The sequence below is a fragment of the Mytilus edulis genome, chromosome 1 (assembly GCF_963676685.1).
Source record: "Mytilus edulis chromosome 1, xbMytEdul2.2, whole genome shotgun sequence".
Classification (NCBI taxonomy): Eukaryota; Metazoa; Mollusca; class Bivalvia; order Mytilida; family Mytilidae; genus Mytilus; species Mytilus edulis.
This window is the reverse complement of record NC_092344.1, coordinates 1,383,100-1,411,002: the sequence shown is the minus strand read 5'-3', so window position 1 is coordinate 1,411,002 and position 27,903 is coordinate 1,383,100. Positions and strand designations below refer to the sequence as shown.

Below are 27,903 nucleotides of genomic sequence, written 5' to 3'. Positions count from 1 at the left end.
TAAATTAATACACTTTGAACGAATAAATTTGATCGGCGATATCTGAATGCAAATGCACAGTTAATAAAATATTAGGGACAAACAAACAAGTCCATACAAAGCCATGTCAAGACACCACTGCGAAATATTTAACCCTTCGAAAATATTCACTTTAGAAAAAAAACCGGTTATAATAAGTTTTATATAAAACTAATACTGAACAACACGAACTCCAACAAATAAGGAGACATACCAGCTTGCCCGGAAGGATAAATAAGTGCCTAACTTACGTTCTGAGAGTTGTTTAACCACATTATTATACAGCAGATTTGTTACAAAAATGCTGTTTACACATAAGACTATGTGTGTAATTCAATGTTTAATTGTAATACATAATACATTACCCGTTTAAACAATACGTTAACGAAAACTACATGGAAAATCATATCTTTATTCTTGGTTGCTATGAGACTCATTACGGCTAAGGAGTTCTCAATGAGGTCTGCGCTATTGGTATATAAAGTCACCGATATATTGTGCGAGTTCTTTGATTTTGTGTTTGGTTGTTGATGGTTAATCATCGGAAAGTGAAGGTCCAACTGAGAAGTTTGTAAACCAAGTTCGAGTTAAAACTTGAGGTTTGAAGCAAGCAGTTTATAAGTCTTTACAATAGTTGCAAGCCACCGGTTGTACTGAAACGGGAATGGTCGCAGTCCCTCGAAAGGGTAGTTTATTATTGTCCAGTGACTTCAGTGTTTCAGAACAAGATGTCTCAGGATGAAAATGCTTGGAAGATTAGGTGCTTCGGAGACTAGTTGTTTCAGAACTAGATGTCTCAGGATGAAGATGCTTGGGAGATTAGGTGCTTCGGAGACTATTTGTTTCAGAACTAGATGTCTCAGGATGAAGATGCTTGGGAGATTATGTGCTTCGGAGACTATTTGTTTCAGAACTAGATGTCTCAGGATGAAGATGCTTGGGAGATTAGGTGCTTTGGAGACTAGTTGTTTCAGAACTAGTTGTCTCAGAGGCTATGAGTTTCAGAACTAGTTGTCTCAGAGGCTATGAGTTTCAGAACTAGTTGTCTCAGAGGCTATGAGTTTCAGGAACCTAGCTATGGTTTTGAAGCTTGTTTTCTTTTATAGTTTTTGAAAGCTTATAATTGTTGAGGAATCAGTTGGGACCTCGGAGTCAGTAAAAGGATTAACTTAAAGGACAAATAGGTTTTAGACTACTGTTTGAAACAGAGTTAATTATATTAATATTGTTGTTTCTTTATTAAAAATTGGTCTCTTAGTTTTTAGAAAAGCTTCCTAGTTGTGGATAGTTTATGTGAAAAATTAAAAGATTTATATTGGAGTTTTTCAGTTTCCGTAAAAACGGATACGAAAAAAAATTATTAGCCAAACAAGTTCCAGATTCATGAATATACACATGAAATGCCAAATTTTCAATAATTCTTTCCTTCGATTCCCTCAGTTTTGAATTTATTTTGCATCTTCTTAGTAGATTGATGAAATTTGGAAATCGTTATAAAGAAAGATAAAAAAAATAAATACTGAACTCCTAGAACGAAATATCCTTAATCAAATGGCAAAATCAAAAGCTCAAACTCTTCAAATGAATGGATAACAACTGTCATATTCTTGACTTGGTACAGACATTTTCTGATTTAGAAAACGGAGGTTTAAACGTGGTTTTTAAGCTACAGTTGTGTGCTAGTGGTAGTGTTACCACAGGGATTTGTTATGCGTCTAGTGCAGGGAAGTCGAAGTCGAAGACTCTACTCTGCCACTGGCTAGCCTATTTGTAGGTGAAATAGAAAGCCGAGCGCGTCAGTCTTTCTTGCCAGTACAAAGCCTCTACCAGTCTATGACCTCTATAGTGCCTCCCAGCGACAGCACACGGTAACTATGATCTTGTATCCTAGTCTAAACTGTAGAGGATCTTGGAGTAGCAATGACCCCAGAGATGCAGTGTGTAGGCCCATCGTTGTGTGGATATGCCCTAGCATCCATCAACCTTGCCCCAGCTATGGGTAAATAGTCAGCCAGATAGGGGTTGTAAGCCAGCTTAGGCAACCTGTCTAGGAGAGAGAACTCTAAACAAACTGGGTAGATCACCACTCATCTACCCAGCAAGGCAATTGATCTAGAGGACGGGAACCTCAACGACAGAACCTCTGGTCCTCCAAGTTTGGGGTTAAGCATTAGGCTAATAACCTCATCTTTTAAAACAACAACTTATTACAGAAATCAACACAAGAAATAAACAAACAGCAGGTATCCATGGGATGACGGGCTGCACAGGCAGCAATATGATTGTATGAGGAGAAAGCCCAACTCGGGAGACCTTAGACAGGAACCAGAGTCTCATGGATCCCAAAAAGACCATTAAGATCGGCGCGTGAAATGTAAGAATTATGTTCCAGGTCTCAAAAACTGCGCAAGTCATAAGAGAGATGGAAAGGTACCAACTAGGAATATTTGGCATCAGTGAATGCAGGTGGACAGAGTCAGGAAAAATAATCACACAGGGTCATACCATCATATACTCTGGCAGAAATGACAACCAACATACAGAAGGAGTGGCAATCATTATGAATAAGGAATGTACAAAGAGCTTGATTGAATGGGAACCTATAAATGAGCGATTGATCAGAGCTCGCTTTAGTTCCAGCTATGCCAGGACAACAATAATTCAGTGCTACTCGACTACAAACGATTCAGAAGAAGAAATCAATGACGCTTATTATGAAGCTCTTCAGGCTCAGATTAGCAAAACACCACTACATGATGTCCTTCTTATTATAGGAGACCAAAATGCTAAGGTTGTAAAACTTAATACAAAACATGAAAGAGCTATGGGAAAAGAAGGTCATGGTGTGATGAATGAAAATGGAGAGAGATTGGCAAGTATGTGTTCTACTAATGGATTAGTAATTGGAGGAACCCTATTTAAGCATAAAGACATACACAAAACCATGTGGAATTCTCCAAACAACAGGGACAAAAATCAGATTACCACATCATCATAAATGGCAAATGGAGGCGATCTTTACGCGATACCGAGCATTTATAGGAGCAGATGTGAACAGCGACCATCATTTAGTTATAGCTAAACTCCAAAAAAAGCTGAAAAAGGTAACAGATAATAACAAACCTGGGAGAAAGATTCTCAATGTCAATCGTCTGAAAGAACCTGAAATCAAACAAAAGTTTGTCATTGAACTCAGAAACAGATTTCGAGTATAAGAAGATCTTGATCAAACTGAAGACAGTTCCATAGAAAAGAAATGGGAAAACATCAAAGAGGTATATCATAACACAAGTGAAAAGATCATTTGGTTCCGTAAGAGCAGTAGTAAGCAATGGTTAACATCTTTCACATGGAAAGCAATCGACGAAAGAACAAAACTTAAAGAAAAGGTTCTCAGCACTAGGTCATCAAGGTTAAAAGAACAACCACAAAAAGAATATGCAGAGAAAGATAAAGAGGTGAAGAAAATAGCTAGAAGAGATGAAAAGAACCATCTGGAAGATCAATTGGAAGAAGTAGAAAAGGCTACCGCAAGAGGTGACTTAAGTACAGTCTACAAGATCACCAAAGAACTGTGTGGACAATCTAAACAACCTCCTCCGGTAAAAGACAAAATGGAAAAATCATCACAACTGAAAAAAGGAACAATTACTCTCAATACCAAGTAAAGTGTTTTGCAGAATACTGTTAAACAGAATAGACTCCATACTGGATGACAGGTTGAGACAGGAATAAGCTGGGTTTAGAAAAGGGAAAGGATGCATTGATCAGATATTTGCGCTAAAGAACATCATTGAGCAGTGTATAGAACGGAAGACACCTCTATATATCGATTTTATCGATTTGAAGAAGGCATTCGACAGTTTACACAGAGAGACTCTTTGGACAATTCTTATTTCATACGGAGTACCACAAAAGATCGTTACAATGATAAAATGCTTGTATACCAACTTTGAATGTGCTCTAATATTCATTACAAGGAAACTGACTGGTTTGAAGTACAATCTGGAGTACGAAAGGACTGCATCATCTCACCCATCTTATTCCTGGTTGCCATTGACTGGGTGATGCGAAAGACCACCAGTGACAAGAAAAGAGGCCTCACATGGTCCATGTTTGAGGACCTTGACTTTGCTGATGATATACCACTCCTTTCATCAAAACAAGATCATATGAAGAAAAGACATATCGGCTCAGCCATTTTGCAAGCCAAATTGGACTGGAATTGAACGCAAAAAAGACTCAAGAAATGCGACTCAAAACAACATCAAACTTACTAGAAGCTGAGGGTACAAAAATTCAACAAGTCATAAATTTACCTATCTAGGAACTATCGTTAGTACAGAAGATCCAACGAAAAAAGATATTAAAAGTAGGCTAGCAAAGGCAAGATCTGCATTTCAAAGACTACGACCCATTTGGAAGTCCAACCAATATAACAGAAAAACAAATTAAATGAATGCTGGAGAGTAACAAAAACAGATATGAGATCACTCTCAGGTTTCCACCACAATTGTCTGAGACGAATCTGTAAAATCTTTTGGTCAAACCGTATCTCAAATGACCATCTGCTCGAAACGACCAAGTCCACGTGTATCCTCAAAGAAATACAACAGAGGCGCTTCAGATGGCTGGGGCATGTTCTCATGATGCCTGCATCCAATATAACCAGGACAGCTCTTACATGGACACCCCAGGGGAAGAGACTAAGAGGAAGACCCAAAACCACCTGGTGTCGAACAATTGAGGCAGAACTAAAGGAGCTTGACATGACCTGGGGAGAAGCCGAAACAAAGGCTAAAGACAGATCTGGATGCCGAAATCTTGTGGCGACCTTATGCTCCACCAGGAGCGAAGAGGATAGGTAGGTAGGTTAAGTACAGTTGCCTTGTATTTTCCAATCATGATACACGCGCATCTGGGGTGACTTCTATGATTTTTCACCCATTGGACGAATATTGATTTAAACTTAAAAGCATAATATATTAAATGACTTTTTTTTCTTGTCTCTTTACAAATATCGAGAAAACAAAAACATCCAAATTAACTTTATAAAATAAATGTACAAACAAAATTCATAATAACGGAAATAGAATAAATCACATCTTCACGTACAAAACAAATATTCTTGGATACTAAAGCGACTTCAGTATATCACGCGAATAAAAGACGTGTAAGGTTGTACTGCAATATACGGGTATGAGTTACCTGATTTGCATGTACTGCAATCAGTATCTCGCTAGATCTACAACATTAAATTCAGTATAAATTGGTATTTGTTAAGAGAAAAGGATATAGTATGAATCCAGCTATCGAACCGAACATAAATGCAAGTAAGTAAACAATCACAATTTATGGTATAGCTTTCCGCGTTCCAAAGAGTCTTTGTGTTACGTACAAAACATACGCACACAACATATCATGCGTTTATAAGTGTTTTGTTTTAATATATTAGCGAGAGAGAGGAAACACAATTAACATAATTAACACCTGACTACGTACTAAAGTTTTACCAAAACGGGTTTGACGTTTACTTTGCAATTCACTTTTATTAGTTAATTGTAATTTTCATTTGTATAATAGCATGCGTAAATAGTTATCAAAGGTAAATCTCTGATTTTATTATTATATTTGGATAACCTTATATTTTTTCCATGATGCAATACCAACGTATTTAGACAATGTTATTATCACACGTGTAATGAAAATCGTCAGAAAACGATCTGTGATGCGATGCCATAGCATTAAACAAGCATTAAAATAACACATTTAATCAAACGTGTAAGAAAACAGTTTGTACTTCATTTTCCTTTTGTCTATAAGAAGTAAAATGACAAAAATACAGAACTCCGAGCAAAATTAAATACGGCAAAATCAAAAGTTCAAACACATCAAACGAACAGATAACAACTGTCATATTTCTGACTTGGTACAAGCATTTTCTTGTGTAGAACATGGTGGATTAACCCTGATCTTAAAGCTAGCTAAAACTTTCAGTTGTATGACAATAGATAGAGTCTAATTGGAAATGATTCCTTATATGTCATATTTAAGATACAAATAGAAACCCGTCCGTCCTTTTCACACAATGAAAATTTTAATATGAAGATGAAAAGAAGAATAACAGTATTCCAATAAAACGCCTTTACGATAAGTCCATGTACATGCACAAGAAACTATCGAAGGCAAATCTATGTTATCGTTCATTAACCATGAGGGCATAAGCTTTTCTTATTTTAAATGTACGTGTTAACAAAACAAACAGAACGTAGACAAAGGCCAAATAATTTATACGTTATTTACTAAATTCAGACGTTTCACGATACAACTTTTAACAATAAGCTATGTGGTAATGCTACTTAGAAAGTTTCATAAATAAGGAATAATGGTATTTGGGTAGGGACGGATTTACATGAACTACAATGTAAAAATATGACGATATGTATGTTATCCCAGGGTAAGCGTTCCAGGTGAAGTTACAAATAAGAAATATGAAACACAAGAAATAAAGGCAACAGTAGTATACCGCTGTTCAAACTCATAAATTCATGGACAAAAAACAAAATCGGGGTAACAAACTAAAACTGAGGGAAACGCATAAATATAAGAGGAGAACAACGACACAACACTACAATGTAACACACACAGAAACGGACCAAGCATCAGACAAAATCCCACGAGAATAACAAATATAACATCAAAACCAAATACAAGAATTTGGGATAGACAAGTACCGTGACACGTCTTATCGCAATGTCAATTTACACTCAAAAATAAGAGAAAACAAACGACGCAACGTTAAATTGTAACACACACAGAAACCAACTATTATATAACAATGACCATATTCCTGACTTGGTACAGGACATTTTTTAAAGGAACAAATGGTGGGTTGAACCTGGTTTTGTGGCATGCCAAACCTCGCACTTTAATGGCAATGTTCAATATAACATTGAAATTACAACACAATATTACAGGACTACAATACAAATAAATAGGAGAACGTATTAGATAAAGAAACACATGATTAATGAATAACAAAAAGCATCAGGTTTTAAATTCAATACGCCAAAAACGCGCCTTGTCCACACAAGACTCACCAGTGACGCCCAGATATAAAAGATCGAAAGCGAAAAAAAGTACAAAGTTGTACAGCACTGAAGATCAAAAGTTGAAAAAGGTTGTGTCAAATACGGCTATGTTTTTATGCTTTGGATAAGAACATCCATATTATTAAGAACAATTAATATTATTGCAAACAGTACATTTTATCAAATGAATATAACAGATATACATAATGAAACTGAAGTATTAACTCATTACATAAAACAAACACGAATACATAATGCAAAAAGACCAACACAGAATAGACACACCCGACTCAGTCCAGGCCTCAACGCAGTAAATTATGAAAATGACGTCACATACGATGGTGAAAAGGCATTAAAAATTACGTCACATTTGAATATATGAAATTTGTGAAACAGCAGAAAAATGACGTCACATATGAAAAACTATATCTCAAAAGTAAGATAGAATTAGGATTGATTAAAGATTATAATAGAACTAAATACTGATATTGCATTTAAACACAATGCATATTGCAATACTTATTAATAGCAATTAACAATAATATATATATATGTCCAGTTTGTTATGAATCCGACTTCAAACGTAAATTATCGTAGATTACGTTGACCAAAATTAAACCTAATAAATGATTGCGGTGATTAATTTTTCTTTCCATAACACATAAATATAATAGAAAAGACGTCAACACATTTGACAAAATTGAGAATTACAAATATAACATTAAACATTTAAACTAAATACATGAATTTGGGATAGACAAGTACCGTAACACGTCTTATAGTAATGCGAATTCACACTCAGCAAAACAGTCACAATCGGGAATAAGTCACGTTTGGTAATTAAAAGATTAGACGACATAATGACAAACAACAATCTACCAGAAAAACAAACGAATGGTAGGGCGAGCGAACGAATTAACAACAAAGGGATGGACTGTCCCATCACTACTTACTACCTGTTGTAATTGTACTGCAGAATATATAAACATAGTTATTTTTCAAAAAATCAAAAACGGTATAGACAATAAAAAAAAGGAGTCACTGGTTCGGTTTGGCTACTTAAATATCCCGTCAATGTGTTGTTTGTATTATCTTTCATTGTTGTTGTTGTTTTTTGTAATTTTTGTGTTTCTTTGGTACATATGACGTGTCCGTGTACTTTCAAACATCCCGCCATTATGTTATTGTTCTATTATAACAACAACAACAACAACAACAACAACAACAACAACAACAACAACAACAACAACAACAACAACAACACTTTATTTCAAGAGGGTTACACAGTTAGCATATAACTAATCTTCCCTGAGGCCCATCATGAGAAATCAAACAAAATGCAAACATATACATTGCATACATTAGTATAAAAAGTCAAGTATGATAATAATGTTTAGTACAACTTGATAAAATGTGATGTAAAAAAAATAAACATGATGACATGATCAGTTTTTAATATTATTGATACAGCTCGGTTGATTTCAATAAATGATCTGTTATTTTGTATTTGAAAGAATTAACATTTGTAATTTTTCTTAACGGTATTGGCAAATTATTACACAAGAATGGTCCAGAATACATAAAAGATTTTTTGAACAATTCTGTTTTTGGTTTAGGGAGTATGAGGTTTCCTTGAACAGCACTTCTCAAGGGGTATGGATTTCTGTTTGAAACATAATGAAACTTGTTAGTAAGATATGATGGGGCATCATTTTTAATGCACTCAAATGTCATCACTAACTTATGATATTTTATTCTCTGTTCAACTGTCATCCAGTTTAAGTGTTTGAATAAGGGTGCAGAAGGAGCGAATGGGTCGGTTTCTAGTATTAATCTAGCAGCCCTCTTTTGTAATTTTAATATCCTTTTTAAACCCTCACTGCTACAACTACTCCACACTATACAACAATAATCAATTAGTGGCAAGATATAACCAATATAGAATAAGTTTCTGCAGTCTAGATTTAGAAATTTTTTAATCTTTAATAGTAGATATAGTCTAGATGATATTTTTGAGCAGATCACATCAATTTGGTTTGTCCATGTGAGGGAAGGGTCAATTTTAATCCCTAAAAGACTTTCGCATGTGGAAGATTGTATCACTTGATTGTTAATAGTTAAACAACTCTCATTGTAATGTGGCATTGCTCTTTGCTTCGTTCCAATAATCATATATTTTGTTTTATTATTATTGATGAACATATTGTTATCATTGCACCATTCCTCTACACCATGTAAATCTTCTTGTACCTTTGACTGTAGAGTTTGATAACAATTACCAGACAGATGTAAAGTTGAATCATCGGCCTATAAATCAGTGCAACAATTTTTCATATAAATAGGAAGGTCGTTTATATATAATATAAACAGAAGGGGGCCTAATATGGAGCCTTGGGGGACACCATACTTGATATAAAGTTTTTCAGAATGAGCATTACCAATTTGTACTTGTTGATTTCTTTCATTCAAATATGATTTAAAAAAAGAAACAGCAGTATTATCAAATCTATAAAAAAAAATTACAGAGAATATCATGATCTACTACATCAAAAGCTTTCTTAAAATCCAACAGGACTGCTAAGTTGATATTACCATCATTCATATCCTGTATCCATTTATCTATGATATTGATAAGGGCAGTTTGGCTAGAGTGTTCTTGTCGAAACCCAGACTGTGCTGGGTGTAAAAGATCTAATCTTTTTAGGTAGTCATACAAATGTTTTGAAACATGCTTTTCTAAAAGTTTTGATAACTTTAATAATGCCATAATGTTTTGTTCTATTATAATTTAGAAAAAATTTTGAACGAAAGAATTATTTTGTATCTCTTCCAGTGATACGTTTACGTTCGAGTAATTAGTCAGTATCAAAGAAAAGTGCAATAAAGATATTATTTAAAAAAATAATATTTAAAGTTTACATTCTGACGTCAAACACGCGACATTACACTAGAATTGATGTGAACCATGCAATTCAGTCGCAGGACTTCAAATATTTCAGTCCTTTATGGGTTGATTCAAAATACATATTAGTAAGCAATGAATGTTGATGTTAAATTTGATAGATGCTTTTTTGTGCTTCTTTGTGAAACATTTGTTTGTTTTTGTTTTAAATGAAATTGTGAACGGTGATGACTGTTATACCCCTGTTTTGACATTTTTACATATAATGTCTGTTTTTACGCATCGTAAAACCGGATTCAATCCACCATTTTCTTCATTGTAAAATGCCTGTACCAGGTCAGGAATGTGACAGTTGTTGTCCATTTGTTTCATGTGTTTTATCATTTTCTTTTACCATTTGATTAGGGATTTTCCATTTTGAATTTTCCGCGGAGTTCAATGCGTTTCTCGTTTAATTTCTAATTCAATCTAAATCTTTTGAATAATTTTCGTCTCCATTGTTTAATACATTTGTGCAGTCTTTGCAAAGGTCATATGCCCAAAACATTTCTCTTTGAATTCGGGCCGAGGTATTGGCTTGTTCATGTAGAAACCAAACCAAAATATAAAATAAATCATTAGGAATGTCACTGCATAACAATATTCTAAACTAAATTACCATTAACCTCTGCCAATTTATTTTCCTTCTATTTACTATTTACCACGTTTTTCATTCTCATATGTGCCTGATACTCATATTCTGGACGTGCTGGTCTGTAACTTGAGAAAATGCAACTACAATTTCGTACACGTAGTCATTGATTTAAAGTATAAAAGTCTTAATGTAAACACAGTATGTGATAATAGCATGTTAACATGATACTTGCAAACAAATTCAAACAGCCGAGTATTCCTTTTTCGTTTTTGCCATGGTGTTATCAGTTGTTCGTCTTGCTGAGAAGTTCGAAATCTCTTTGAATCTTCTGCGTTTTTTATTTTTACAAAGTTATATATTTTAAAAGTATAAAATCAGGTGTCAAGAAAGTCATTTAGAATTTCTAAGAAAATAATTATCAACAAAAATGTAAATAAATTTCATAAAAATTCCCTGTAGCATATATAAAACAAAGAACATTACAGACACATAATACATTAGATCAAGTTTCGATCACTATTTGTATCCGTATTGTCCCTCGCGTCACAAAAATAATTACCAACTAATACCGTTTATGTCGTCAGATGTCTAAGGTCAAATTCATGTTTATTATTATACACAGATCCAATCCCATAAAATTGGGTAGATCGTACAAAGTATATATAAGTTCTTGATTTTGTGAAAAACAAATAAGGATGTAGTATGATTGCTAATAACATATCGACCAAATGACGTAGAAGATATCAACTAAATGACACCGAACGACCTTCCTGTATCCAAAACTACGATTTTATAATTAACTTCACTCAAGATTTTTATGACAGCTGTTTATAGTTCCGTTATATTGACAAAAGTTGACGAGCAACACACCCAGACATAAAAGGTTAAGTTGACTATATTTGGGATCTAACCGTCAATACTGTGAAAAAAACATCATATACACAATACGCAACAGCCTTAAAACTCAAAATCAACAGTGCGCAAAATACAACATAGAAAATAAAAGACAGAGTAATACAAAACCAACAAAGTTTATCTTAGGTTGTCATGAAGGGTAAGCAAACTATGCATCACACTTTGTTATCGTCCTTTTTGCACATGTAATTACTAACCTGTACCTGTTAACATATTTTATTAATTGAATTCAAGTTAAATGATGTACACAATTTTTCCATAACATATTAATAGATTTGAATAATTTGCTCGTATTCCAAAACCATTTATATTATATTTTGAAAACATCGTATTTCCTATCATGATTTTGCTTGACATATGGTTGTTGCTCAGAGGCAAACTATTAAATCAAGAGTTCATAGTGATAAAGTTGAAATCATGTCTATGTAAATTTTACGTACTCAATTACGAATTGGATGACCGTAATGGACCATCCATTTCATAGATGAAAGCAGATATGTTTCTCAACATCGTAACTACAATGGCGTCCGCTTTTCTGCGAATGTAATCTGCCGAATAAGACTTATCATCGTGAGTGTTCCACATGAGCAACACGACACGTTACATGTTGAGTACGATCTGCTTTCTCTTCCACCTGCACCTGAGGTCCACCCAATGTGTTCAGTTTATCTTTTACTGACTTGTTTAAATGTCCCTTACTTTTACTGTAAATCCAAATGATACAGACAGTAAAATATTTAAAAATTTAATATTTCTTTAAAAAAAAAATGAAATAGATTAAATAGAAAGTGTGCATATCCCATGAGGACAGAAATCTGAATATGCACATAGATCGCAGGAATACAATTTGGATTTTATAATAAAAATAAAATAACTAAATGTGAATAAAAAAAAGTAAAAGCTTTCCACAAGCGATCAAAATGACACAGAAATAAACAATTGTTTTTCAGTATACGGCCGTCAAAAATGAGCAAAACCCATACCACACTATCAGCTATAAAAGGCCCCGACATGACAAATGTAATCAACACGATTATATTGTGTTGGTATTTAAACGCCACTTACGAGGGCCACTTTTTTTGGGCTATTTCTTGGCGATCTGCTTTGACCCCTCGGCCACCGAGTCCTCTTTCTGTTATTCAATTTTTAACTATCACTGACATATAAACATGGCATGTTTTTTTTTAAATCATCATGATATATATTTAATTTAATTTAGTAACTGCATCAGTTTATTTACTGATCCACACCTAGATAGATTGAATGTTGATTGTTGCTATTTTTTACACCCTTCTACAACGAAATTTGTTTTACATGCACACGTATAAAAATTGCGGTTTTTATCCAACGCAATCATAGGTTTGAACGTAGTTTACAATTTAGACACGTATATATATGACAGACCTACACTGTTTTAAGAGCACTTCTTGACTTAAAGAGGATGTTTTTTTAAATAATTGAATAATGTGTAAAAGGAAGTCAAGTGAAAGCGTTTATTATTTATTTCGTTAAGAAAATAACTTTTATCACTGACAACGGTTACAATGACCATTGACAGATATATCCGTACATACGTTTCTTTTATTATTGATATGAACATATTTATTAATTTACTGTTTACAAAACTTTCGAAATTTTGAAAAACTAAGGCTTTTCTACCTGAGGAATATATGACATTAGTTGTATTTGGAAAAACCTTTAGGGAATTTTGGTCCTCAATGCTCTTAAACTTTGTACTTTATTTTGCCTTCTTAACTTTTAGGAATAGATTACCTTAACTGCATTTGGCAAAAATTTCAGGAATTGTGGTTCTCAATGCTCTGCAATCTCGTATTTTATTTGGTCTTTTAGACTTTTTCGATTCGAGCGTCAATAATGAGTCTTTTGTAGACGAAGCCTGCGTCTGGCGTAAATACAAAATTTAATACTGGTATCTATGATGAGTTTATTTACAACCACTGGGTCGATGCCAGTGCTGGCGGAGTTTTAATTCTCCGAGGGTATCACCAGCCCAGTATTCAGCACTTATGTGCTGACATGAATTATCATTTCTATGGTCATATTTATAAATTAACTGTTTACAAAACTTTTGAATTTTTGAAAAAAAACTAAGGCTTTTCTACCTCAGGAATAGATTACTTTAAATGTATTTGGCAACACTTTCAGAAATTTTGATCCACAATGCTCTACAACTTCGTACTTTATTTTGCTTTTTAAACTTTTTGAATTTAAGCATCACTGATGAGTCTTTTGTAGACGAACCGCGCGTCTGATGTGAATACAAAATTTAATTCTGGTATCTATGATGAGTTTATTTACAACCACTGGGGTGATGCCTTTGCTGGTGGAGTTTTAATTTCCCGAGGGTATCTACGATGGCACAATTTATATTCGATTTCTTAAAATAAATAACAAAAACAAACCATTTTACTTTGATATCATATTTCACTGATCAATTAGTGAGGAAAAAACATATAACAGAGTTTTGATAGGAGTATATTGTTATATTAGAATACTATGGACGTCATAACATTCATTTACTTTAGTTTCTTTTCCTAGAATCAACGCTTCTTAATTCGGTCGCCGACATTGAGTCGGTGACCTATATTTTCTTAAATCTACGTCATTAAGTCCTTGATATTAATACATAGTTGTCGAATAGGCAACCACATCAAAATAAAATATTATAATATCGACCACATTTGAATTGTTGAAACTATAATGAATGTAAAATACATAGTAATATCATCATCTTGGTTCTTGCTAAGATTCTTTGTATCGCAGGAAATATGGATTATATTTCTAGCAAAGAAATTTTTATAATATTATCCTTTTAATTATTCATCAGATGAGCTCTTACATGAGCAAAATGAAGGGTGCCACATGTAAAACATGGTCTGCCTACCCTGCCGGAGCACCTCATATTGCCCCCAGATTGACATGCTCTGTTTAGTTTTCTTTGTTGTGTTTTGTGTAGTGTTGTTTATTTTTCTTTATATTTTTCCTTATTTTGCATGGCAATGTCAGTTTATTTTCGAGTTTGAATGTTCCATCGGTACATTTTGCATCCTTTTACTGCCATCATTTTAGTCATCAGACTTTTACATAAGAAATGATAAACACTGGTACAATTGACACATTTGGCGTTTTCAACTTTAAATGTAAACCGCGTCCGTTTTTATGAGTTTACAACCACTGGGTTGATGCCACTGCTGGTGGTGTTTTATTCCCCGATGATATCACCAGCCGTGTAGTCAGAATTTCTGTGTTGACCACTTGTATTTTTGTCCATCTGATGAGTTAAGCCTTTTTTAACTGATTTTTATAGTTTATCATTGTGTTGTACTGTGATATTACTCTCCCAGGTAATGGGAGGGTTTAGATCCCACTAACATGTTTAACCCCACCACATTATGTCTGAATGTGCCTGTCCAAAGTCAGGAGCCTGTAACCCAGTGGTTGTCGTCTGTTTATGTGTTACATATTTGTTTTTCTTTCATTTTTGTACATAAATAAGGCCTTCAGTTTTGTCGTTTGAATTGTTTTACATTGTCATTTCGGGGCCTTTTATAGCTGACTATGCGGTATGGGCTTTGTTCATTGTTGAAGGCCGTACGGCTACCTATAGTTGTTAATTTCAGTGTCATTTTGGTCTCTTGTGGAGAGTTGTCCTATTAGCAATCATACCACATCGAGTAATTTATATGAATTATTATTGATATGGTCATAACTATAAATTTACTGTTTCCAAAATTTTCAATTTTTAATATACTAAGACATTTTTACTTCCGGAATAGATTACCTTAGCTGCATTTGGCAAAACTTAGGAATTTTTGTTGGTCCTCATTGCTTCTCAACTTCTTACGTTATTTGGCCTTTTTAACTATTTTTATTCAAGCATCACTGATGAGTCTTTTGTAGACAAAATGCGCGTCCGGCGCAAATACAAAATTGTTATCCTGGTTTCTATGATGAGCGCATTAATAAAATATAAATAAAGTTCGTAACAACGAGTTTAAAACGAAAAGACGAGTTTCCTTGTTGTGTAAAATTTGTAGCTATATAAAAGACTCTGTGTTTAATTACTTGGTTTCTGATTTTGTATGGAATTAGGAAAGGAAATGCTTTATGGAATTTCATTTTTTATATGAGATTAATAGCTGTGGTGTGATTGTCAAAGGTACAATTATCCGCACGAAGGAGTTGACTTGGTGCACTTATATCAATGCTTATAGGTAATAATCCTTGGAATACAGTGTAAAAACATCATAAACAACTATAAGCCTGGACATAATATGTTGCTTACTTATTTATGTCTAGATCAAATTCCTATTAATTGTCCAACTCTCAAAATGGAGGAGTGTGTATGTCATGATAAATCTATCGAAAAACAACTTTATTGTTAGTTAACCTATTGCCTTGACGAAAAATATCACACATTTCTAAAATTCTGTGTTTTGTATAATCATCCACTTAATGTATTTGTACGAAGTAATAAAGGGAGGAGTATAGGATCTTTTAATGAAGAATAAATATAATTATCGCTATTGAAAAACAAAAGGGGAGGGGGCGGGTCAACTAACAATTGGTGAATTAACATGACTGAAACACATCTGAGGCATTAGTATAATGAAAAAAACACGAAGGAATTCAAATTGTGCTGTTGGTACTTAGGTGCTCTTTCCCATAACAACATACTGTGAATGAGTTGTTGAAACGTTTTGGGGTTTTTTTTCTACAAATAGGACTATTTCATTTAGTTTCCGAGGTCTTTTTATTCGATTTTGTTTTGTCGAAAGCGAAAATACAAAAACAAAAACAAAAAATAGGAAAAGAAAAACATCATTTTTTTTTTTGTCGTAACGTTTCGTTTTTAAACAAAGTGTCAATATCTAGATGTAAGTAAAGGTGTGAGGCAGACTTAAGTGTATCGATTGTACGTTTTATCTAAAGTTCGATGGGGCAGAGGCGTTCAACATATATAGACACCATTTTTTTTATTTATTTAGTGATAGATCATCTTCTTCACAGAGGAAATTTAAGTAAAAGGATACTACTAACTTCCTTTCTTTTATTAGTAAGGAGTTCTTGTATGACTTCAAACTCATTTGAGTAAAGAAAAAAGTCGGTAAGAAAAGGGACACAGTTGGTTCCCATTGGAATGCCGATTGTTTGTTAAAAAACACGTCATCAAAACGGAAAAACATATCTGTCATGGAGGTAAGACAACTGTTTTGCACCATTTGGGATATTTAAAGCTGGATGTATCATTGCTATTCTTACAACTATTTATTTCCTTTTATATCCGATTTGTATCGATGATCCAACAGCTTAAATCTATTCGAAAAAGCTATGTTGTTCACCAATTGCCTGGTAGTATTTTGAAGTTGTGTTTCAAATTAATATTTCGGGTCTTTGGAAAACATTTCGTAGAGAAGTGTTACTGACCGTATTCAAGTCACCAGTAATAACGTCTTCAGCCGGATTGTATATGAATGGGGAACAATCAAAGGTGCAACCAAGGAGTTACACTTTAAATCGTCAATTCTGACAATGGAGTCTGACTTCTTTTAAATTGAGTTTTACTGTGCGTATTGTTATGTGTTTCCTTTTTCTATATTGTTTAGAGGTAATGGGGAAAGGTTGAGATCTCACAAAACATGCTTAACCCCGCGAGATTTTGCACCTGTCCGAAGTAATGAGCCTCTGACTATTGTTAGTCTTATATGTGTAAAAATGTATGTACCAAGTCAGGAATATGACAGTTGTTTACATTCGTTTGATGTGTTTGAGCTTTTGATATTGCCATTGAATCAGGGAATTTCATTTTTAAATTTTCAGTTCAGTATTTTTGTTACTTTACATTTTACATGTTGTACTGCACGCATGTATTATTTGTTTATGTATTCCTGTGTCCTGAGTGTACTGTCACGTAATGTTGTGATTTTAGTGGTACTTTTAACATTGTCATACAAGGGAGAGGTTTGGTTAACCATAAAACCATGTGCAACCTATACTCTATATTTTAAATGTCCTATATTAAGTCAGGAATATGACAGTTGTAAATATTTAGTCCGTTTCTATGTATGTTGACGTTTGTGTTTTGTTTTATTTCAATGTTTATGTTGTCTCGTTGTTTTTTCTTATAATTGTTGTGTTTCCGTCGGTTTTAGTTGATGATTTATGACCATTGAACAGCGGGATACTACTGCATTTATTTATCGAGAAAACTTAACAGTTGTCATTTTTTGTTTTTTTGTTTGTAGTTACATGGATAGCCTGATTGATGTTTAACTGGTATTTCTTTTAAATTTATATGGGAGAAAATAACGCGTGTAAAAAATGTGCGTGAATTCATCGCATTATTCTAATTATTATACGCCAATAATCTAGCGATTTCCTGTAATTTTGGTTTTATTTAGTATACAAAAACCCGTTCAACTTTTCATAAAATACCACTCCATCACGCGATGATCAGATAAATGGGTTCCATGTTTATTTATATTGGGTATGAATTCAGATCAAATCAAACCGATGATAGAATCCTGTCCTCATCGTTTTATAATCAGTTCAAATAGTTTCATTAAAACATCGATGATCGTCTTTATTTATACTGAGAATACAGAGTTATGACGCATGCCGTTTGTTCTTCCTTATTACCCGCCTACTGTTAACTATTGTTTTTACGATATGTGTTTGTCTTATCAGAGTTATACGCTAAAATAACAAGTAAAAACCTTGACATAATCATAAGATAATTAGGAGTCTAAAATACACAATGTAATTATATACTGATAAAATGACGTTGTCGGTGACATTTGTCTATTAGTATCACTATATACCTGATCCCCCACTATCTGAACCAATTTAAAAAACAATTTATGATAATCGCAATATGTTTGCTGGTTCTTAACGACACTTCTGATTAATAATATTTTATTTGCATCGAAGTATTTGAACTCGGAAATATGTCAATAACAACAACCAAACGACATAATAAATACAAAACAAACTCAATGAGTAGAGAGTTGTCTCATGAGCACTCATACTGCATCTTATTATATCTATGAAATATATCAGACTTTGCATTGTGTACGCTAGATACTTATCACAAACCTCACTAGTGATACTCTAATTAATCGTGGGCTTGAATTTTCGAAACAATTCAATGTTTTGTAAACCGGGCCGTAATGAACTATGAACATTACAATTACATTCTATGTTATTACAATCGTGCTACTAGGCATTGCTTTCGCCTCTCCGTAGATTATGTGAATGTTTCTCTCTCTTCATATGCATATTGATGGGGCTAGACTATTAATGTATCAGGGCTTTTCACTCTTAAGATCAAGAACACAGTTCTCTATTATTCATGTTCGGGGTATATGGTTCCCAACATTTCACGTTTATACATAAGGCTCTCTCCTTTTAATTCATCATGCATAGGTTTCTCCACCTTTCACGTCTTATGTATATGTTTATTGACTTTTTGTATGTACAATGTTCATGGTTCACACCTCACACATGTGTATTACTCACCACGTGTTTTATGTGTATGACTCTACACTCTTTTTGTTTTTATGTAAAATGCTCTCAAAACTGCTACAAATCCAAGAAAGACATACAGTACCACGGTAAACAAAGACTGAATATTTTCTATCAAGCAAAGTATTTAAACAAAATTAAACGTTATTTGTATATTTCATGCTCAAAATTGAAAGGCGTTTTTTACCCGGCTTGCAATTCTTTTAGAATCATCAAAATTAAGAATTATGGTTGAAACGAATGACTTTAAAAAACATACATTTTCGTCTTTCATGTTGATGTTCTAATTTGGCATTGTGTTTTGCGTTTTAGAATATTTGCAATTACTAATCGTCGTGGCCTTGCTATCGATTTTTTGTCGAGGTATTTAAAAAAAATTCTACAAGAGTAAAAGACTTAATTAGAATTTTCCAATAGCTATATGACACATGTTTCATGCAACAAATTTCTTTAAGCATTTATGTTTCGAAAAATAAATGGTTTTCATTTACGAGTATTGCTATAAGTACAGAAATTTCAACAAAGGTGCTGCTAGACTGACAAAAAATATAATAGGTCTGATTTATCCAATTCAGAATGCATTTGGCAACACTTTTAGGAATGCTCTTCAACTTTGTACTTTATTTGGCCTTTTTTTCATTTTTGGATTCGAGCGTCACTGATGAGTCTTTAGTAGACGAAATGCGCGTCTGGCGTATATATAAAATTTAGTCCTGGTATCTTTGATGAGTTTATTTGCATGATATTGTGGTTGTCATGTTTGTTTTATGGGCCTTACAAAATGTATTATATTTTTAAATGGTTGGATTGTGGTGTTAACAAAATAATGTTGCAATTGTGCAGTTTATAAATTACTTGAAATCGTAGAAACTGATGGGATGTCTACAACTTACTATTTGACCTACGTACAGATTTCCGAATCGACGGAGCGTTATTTAAACTTCTACGATGTTCTAGGAATTTCCCTTCTCCAGTGTACTAGAAGGTTTTTAGGCAACTTTATAACTATCTGTACAGACACCAAAATAAGACTTCGTAAAATATAAGTATACTTGAATTCTTAGAAGATCTCATTTGGTTTTTTTAACTACATTATTTTTTATTGTGACTTTATTGAACATGTTCCATTACAGAGGAGAGGAGAATTCCAGGTAAAGAAAAGACAAATGTCTTGCCGTAACTATTGGGAGGAATATCATTGTTAAATTCAGCATGATCTACGCTTTCCCCGTTGTCAAATATATAAGACACTTTTTAACGAGTTTGTACTTATATCGGCAACACGACGGGTGTCACATGTCGCCAGGATCTGCTTTCCATTAAAAAACACTTGAACTAGATCTCGAATTTATAAGGGTACGGTGTTGCTCAGTCTTTGGTTGTCTATAAAAAATGACAATTGAGAATGGAAAAGGAAAATGTGTCAAAGAGTCAACGACCTGACAAAAGACTTTGATGAGTTCGAATGTCCGTTGGTATCTTTTGCCTCTTCCTGTGCTCTGTTACATTATACAAAGGGACATAGGTAAATTCGGTGAATAAGTAATATAAAGGTGACTACGTAAATTATTCCAGAGCATTCACGTTCGATTACATACAAGTACGACCCTTCGAGTAATGCGATTGTAAAATTCTCATCAACTTATTTTTTAAGATATTGAGTTAATTACAATGATTTAAAACAAAGATTATCAATTATTTCAATTGAGAACCCTTAATATACGTATACGTTAGGCTATGATTTTATAACACAATTCCACATTGAATTGAACCATCAAACGTTGCTGTTAACTAATTCAGAACAGGGTCATAACCTTAACACCAGTTTTAATAATAATCTTTACAGTAGTATATAAATAATCGTTTCGTCCTTCATCTTGACATTTAATAATAAAATAGTACGAATATTTTAGTTGAAATTATAGCAGCTCTTCTGTATTATTTCTGTGATAAAACTATATAAGAGCTTTAGTCGTTATTACAGACATGTAAATTATCATTAAGATGTCTTGTCGACTTGATTCTATATTCATAGGAGCCTGATTTCATACAGAAACTTCTTACTATAGGAAGAAAGAAAAGAGTTAAACAGTATCCTTTAACTTATCTTTCCGCTATAAAAATGATGTTATCTCACTAAAAATGTCACATTTGGTAACTATTTTGAACGTATATTTGCCATCGCACTTCAGATAAATGATACAACAAATACATTAAGGTCAAGGAACAGTAAATGGGCTATGTCGTAGATTTTGCTCAAATTTTGCATAGTATTACAATCTTTGCTCGGTAAACTACAACTGGCAATCGAAAAAATAATGCATTTATCTATTTTATTATCTGAAATATTGCAGATTGATTTCTTTTTTTTGGGGGTGAATATTTGTATAGAAAGCACAGATAATCACCGAAAACACATACAAAATTTGTCTTAAAATCTCCAAATCTTTTATTCTACTCCATAGATTTTTCTTTAAAAACTGTATGTTGTTGACACATAAAATTCCGTTATAATGATGCAAAATAAAGATAGGGTCACCGACTTCGTTTGTTGTCTAATAATAATTTTTTCACCTTGTTGGTAGTGAAAAACGTCAAAAATCAACGTTTTACGGCCTGCAACACGGCGACGTTACGATTATTTCGACGTTTTATAGGATTTTTTCACAAAGAACACAACATTTAATGATGTATACCGTAAAAACGAAGTCGGTGACCCTATCTTTATTTTACATCATTATAACGGTAATTTATGTATCAACAACATATAGTTTTTTAAGAAAAATCTATGGAGTAGAATTAGAGATTTGGCGATTTTAAGACAAATTTTAGAAGGTTTTATGCCGATTTTATGTGCTTTCTATACAAATGCTCACCAATTTTGTAAGAATTCAATCAGTAATATTTTAAATGATAAATGAAATCAATGCATTATTTTTTCGATTTTCATTTGAAGTTCATCGAGCCAGAGTTGTATGCAAAATTTTACTGAAATCTGTGACATAGCCCATTTACTGTAACTTGACCTTAAGTCTGCATCATATCTTGACTTACATATAGAATTCGAAGTAAACAATGAGGGTTTTGTAGAAAAAAATTACGACAAAAATGATGTGTTCAGCTTCCCAATTGTGATTTTCAATTTCTATGTATCATTCCAGTATGCATGCGGCGTTTATATCTCCAATTTGATACAATGTGCCATGGCTTGTATTTGAAGATGAATTAGCATGACTATATATCATTGTTCCCATATCTCAAACATGTTCTAGTCCAATAGTAAGATTGAAATTTCTATAAACGTAATTGTTTGACTAATGAAACATCAATAAAATATCAACTCTTAAAAACACATGTTTAATCTGTTTATTTAAATAATGTCATCGGTTCTGTCACTGAGGCATGATTAAGAAGGCTGTGTTTATAATTCTACTTAGTAGTTAGACGCGTTCTAATGTATCATCAAATCAATTAGTTCTTCTACATTATATCCAGTTTTTGTTTGTTTATTTTTAAATGCTGTGAAGCTTTTCCCTCAGTTTTGTGTTTTTTTCTATCGATTTATGAGTTTCGAACAGCGGTATACTACTGTTGCCTTCATTCATCATGGAAAAATACTCATTTGTAGTTCAATTTTATTTAATTCAATTTCTTTTTCAGTCTTTTCTCTCAACAATACATAATACAACATTACAGTAATGTTCAATAAAGATGTAAAATAAAGGGGCATTCTGTATGGATTGATGTGAGACAATAAAAATACAGCATTACAGCTTTGTTTTTTGCTATAAAACATATCTATATATAAATAAAGTGACAGTAGTATAACGCTGTTCAATAGTCATGAACAGATCAAATCAAAACTAATCCGGGCTACAAACTAAAACCGATGACATCATAGGTACAACTATGAATCATCTCATTATCTGAGAATAAAAACATTTATTTCTGTTCATCATCAAAAGACTTCAAATCGTTATGAAAAAGCCCTTCTCCGTAAAATAAAGTTTGTCTAAAATCGTCATGCGATCGGCACGTTGAAACTATATTAACTTGATCTTATTTTAATAATTATTCTAGACTCGGTCTTCTTTAAGTATGTTTTCGAATTTCCCTGTTTTGATTTTAAATGTTGCAATCCCAGATTGCAATTTTTTTTAGATTATCAAGTCAGGAATATTGCAGTTAATTTTATCAAGTTATGTGGAGTGATACCGTTCGATTTTGTCGTTTTTTACGAAAATCTCCATTTTTCTTTTGCATGACGAAATGCCTGTACCAAAGGAGGAATATGACAGTTTCTGATTGATTCGTTTGATGTGTTTTTTGCTTTTCAGTTCGTCATTTAATAAGTGAACTTCCGTTTTGAATTTTCCTTTGAGTGTTACTTAACTTTTCAATACACTTTCTTTAATTTTACATTAATATTCTTCATTGTACTCTGAAAATGTTTCCCGCACAGAAAAGTCCCTTTTTTATACACTCGATGGTTTAATATTTAATATATTTTTTTGTTCATCGTGTAGACACACGGGTTGAATTAGCATCAAATCGTATAGAACATTCATATAGTTTTTGAAAGATAAGAAACCAGACGGTGTTTTACTACTGAAGTACAAACAATCAACATTAAAGTCTATAAGTAGCATTGATATTTAAAACACGACTTGTCATTATTAATTTTTGGGAAATAGTAAGAGTAATCCTGGAGATTGTATTACCGGTTTTGAAATTAGTCTTGGACTATAACGTAACAATAAATCGAATGAACAGTTGCATAATTTCACCTTTGAAGCATTGTCAGTTGTAATGGTGAATTTGAATTTTTTCGGCTTTTTATTTTTTGTTTGAAGTTGTTTTTGTGTTACAAACATTACTTATCACTTTGGAAATAATGAGAACTATTAGTGTATAATTCTGAAATATTCTGTATGGTTCATTAAACTTAGTAGAACCAAGCACGAACGATACCATCCTTTTATCATAATATTGAAAATATTGTATTTCTCATATTTCGCTGAGGGGGTATTGTAATCTATTTCGATAACATCAATATAAGCATTGTTTACCTCATAAACGTCTATTATACAGAACATGTCGTGACCGGAAATGATACAGCGTTAATCATTTTTCTGAACAGTCTTTAATCAAGCTAGTGCAAATTGACCAGTCGCATAGACACCTACATATATATCATTATCAGAATTGAAAATGCAAGAAGGAATGGAAAATCACGATATGATATTTGTTTTCTGTAATGTCTACCTCATGTTCACCTTATAAAACACAACATTTAAATTTGTTTTTAAAACGCAGGGTTTAACTGTAATACAATGTATTCTTCTTTTAGTCTGATCATCGGAGATATCATGTCGACAAAAATTCTCCTCAAAAATATTTGTTATTCAAAGGAATCAATTAATTCAATGAATATATCTCCTTCGAGATCCCTGTATGGGTTTTGCTTGTCTTTTTGATCTTTTTAATGTTGTCATCTAATCGACGTATGTTCGAACAGTGGTATACTACTGTTGCCTTTATGTATCATGTATCCTGAGTATAATTACACATTTTTCAGTAATGCATCTCGAGTATCGAGATAGAAAAAATATCATGACAAACATAATGTGCTCCGTGTATGGCTTTGTTTTTTTTATAAAATATTTTATTGTACAGTCATTTAATGCAAGAGGGACGAAAGATACCAGAGGAACAGTCACACTCATAAATCGAAAATAAACGGAAAATGCAATGGCTAAAAATGAAAAAGACAAACAATAGTACACATGACACAACATAGAAAACTAAAGAATAAACAACATGAACCCCACCAAAAACTAGGGGTGACTTAACGTGCCTTGGAAGGATAAGCAGATCCTGCTCCACATGTGGCACCCGTCGTGTTGCTCATGTTAGAACAAATCCGGTAAATAGTCTAAATCGATAGGTCACATTTATGATAGGGAAAGGGATTGTAGTAACGACGTAAGGAACATATCCGATATCATTTGTGAAACGGTTATTCCATAACGGTCAACCAACTTGTGATGGCGTCCGTAAAATTTACGAAAGGATGATTTCATTCACCATTTGGAACTCCTGGTTTAATAGCTTCCTTGTGAGGAGCAACCCTCTATCAAGAAAATCATGATAGGAAATGCAAGCACGGGAATATCGTATCAATTGGGAGATATATACCCCGTATGCAGGTGCTGCTGGAGTGTTGCTACTTAGAAATGGCAATTTCACAATTGGAAAGCTGAAATCATCTCTTTTGTCGTTAAGTTTTGTTTTCAACCGACCCTCATTGTCATTGCAAAGGTGGTGTTGAAATATTGGTACGTATTTTGTGAGATTTATTTATACCGTATAGGACCGTTTAGTTTATAGAAGATCCCCAAGATGTTCAGCTGAAATAAATTTAAGGCGACAAGACTATGAAGATAGATAAAACCCTTAATTCTGATTAGAATTGCTATACGTAGTGTACTCTTTTATCTGTTACAAATAATGGTCAGCAGTAATGAAACTGAAAGAGACAAACAGCTCTATGGTCAATACTTACCCTGATAATGGACGGAAAGCAATAAATCTTTGACCATAATGGAATGTCAGTATGATAAAATGTAATAGCAATCATTAATAACTAATACAGAAATTGATAACCGTAGATTAGTGATAAATATGAACAAATATGTTATGATAGCATTTTAAGCCTAGCCATGATTCTTCTACGCAACAAAGGAAAAATTGGTTGTTAATAAGTAAAATCAAAGGCTCAAACACATCAAACACATCAAACGAAGGGATAACAACTGTCATATTCCTTACTTGGTATAGGCATTTTCAGAAATATTTACAATATATTCTTCATTGAATATATGAAATTTGCTTCTACAATTTAAACCATTATTACCAGTCAGGGGCGTTACTTAAACAAGTGATTTTTTAAAGTTACTTACAAAAGTAATTTTTCTTTTTAAAAATAATAAAATTACTTGATAGAGTTATTTTAAATTTCAAAAGAAGCATAGACTTAATGTAGTTTTTATGAATTTTTACATCATTTTATACCATAAAATAAAGAATTTATTAGATTTGAGAGGAGTATATGGATAAAGGATTACTTTAAAAATAATGACAAAAATATTACTTGAAAAAGTTATTTTATACATATTTGAAAAAATTAGTATTAACACTTATTTAAGGAACATATGTAATTGATTTGGATGACAACTGATAAATAACTTCAAGTCTTAATTAATTCACAAGCATATATTTATTTATATCAGTCTATCTTTAATATTTTGGAGGAAAATGATAATGTAATAGTCCCATGAGACCGATCTTTGACCCAGAAGCGTCGGTATGAAAGATAAGTACACCAGAAAGTTAATTAGTGGCCAAGTTCGGATGGATATCTAGAGTAGATGGGATTGACATGGTCATATATAACACCTGTTATGATTGAATATAGCTTTCCCGCCATTAAAACTCAATGAGCCCTGGGTTGTGGCATGGTTACTAGAGATCGACTCGATATCCCGGATGTTATGACGTCGATCCAATCAAATTTGAATGGAAACATATTCAGAGTAGGAGCCTTTTACTTCCGGTAATCTAGAGTCCTTACTCCTCAAAATTATTTACCGTTCATATGGAACTATAGTCAGAACTCGAGTTCCATCCGAACTTTGCCTAGTGTTTCAGAAGGATTAGATTTTATATTTCATGGGTAAAATAACAAGATGACTGTGAAAATTTGTTAAAGCTAGTAAAATCTGTCTTATTGGACACCTATAAAAATAATATTCAGAAAAGTTACTTATATAAGTTATATTTAAAAAAGCCTCGTTTTCAACATTACTTGTTTAGGTAATTTTAATTGTTACTTGTTTAAGTAATGCCCCTGACTGATTACATGTCCATTGATAAGATGTTCGATTTTGTCTCCTTTTTTTAATATGATAGGGTTATTGGTCAGTAAACATCGTTTTGAAATAATTAACAGTTCACGTCAACTGTAATATATAGTAGGGTTATTTGTACTTAAGAGCGTGACAGGAAACAGTATGTGTAAGAAAATGGGACGAACTTCCTGTTGTATGGTGTGCCCCAGAAATCAATTACAGCTATTTGAAATTAAATGGTTGATTATTGTGTGATAATAATTGACCTATGATATGTCACACAACATTGCAATCGCAAAATGATAAAACATTTTCTTAAGATACTTTTTTATGTTCATAAAAAGCGTTTGTCGTGATCATTAATTGTATCAAGAAATTTAGACAAAGTTATTGTTTTCTAAATTCTATTAACTACAAGTACTTTCTTATCTTAGGCATAGATTACCTTAGCCGTATTTGGTACAACTTTTTGGGAATTTTGGATCCTCAATGCTCTTCCAACTTTTTGCTTGTTTGGCTTAATAAATATTTTGATATGAGCGTCACTGCTGAGTATTATGTAGACGAAACGCGCGTCTGGCGTACTAAATTATAATACTGGTACCTTTGATAACTATTTACACCACTGGGTCGATGCCACTGCTGGTGGACGTTTCGTTCTCGAGGGTATCACCAGCCCAGTAGTCAACACTTCGGTGATGACATGAATATCAATAATGTGGTAATTTTTACAAATTTCCTGTATACAAAACTTGAATTTGTTTTAAAAACTAAGGATTTTCTTATCCCAGAAATAGATTGCCTTAGCCGTATTTGGCACACCTTTTTTGGAATTTTGGATCCTCAATGCTCTACCAACATTTTACATGTTTGGCTTAATAAATATTT

General features: G+C 33.0%; 1 protein-coding gene across 1 annotated transcript; it reads left to right on the top strand.

Annotated features, from left to right (window-relative positions):
* The first annotated feature begins 2,440 nt into the window (after positions 1–2,440).
* LOC139488320 (uncharacterized) lies at positions 2,441–4,247 on the top strand. The gene is made up of 3 exons (XM_071273856.1): positions 2,441–2,894; positions 3,256–3,620; positions 3,999–4,247. Exons 1-3 carry the CDS (start codon positions 2,441–2,443, stop codon positions 4,245–4,247), a joined length of 1,068 nt encoding a protein of 355 aa, XP_071129957.1.
* The last annotated feature ends 23,656 nt before the right edge of the window (positions 4,248–27,903 follow it).

What these genes read in the sequence shown, in the direction of transcription:
- LOC139488320 (XM_071273856.1), top strand. Translation starts at nt 2,441, where the DNA reads ATGGAAAGGTACCAACTAGGAATATTTGGCATCAGTGAATGCAGGTGG. An exon ending in AAATGGAGAGAGATTGGCAA is followed by an intron (nt 2,895 to 3,255) that starts GTATGTGTTCTA and finishes ATCAAACTGAAG; the next exon opens with ACAGTTCCATAGAAAAGAAA. An exon ending in AATCTAAACAACCTCCTCCG is followed by an intron (nt 3,621 to 3,998) that starts GTAAAAGACAAA and finishes ATTCATTACAAG; the next exon opens with GAAACTGACTGGTTTGAAGT.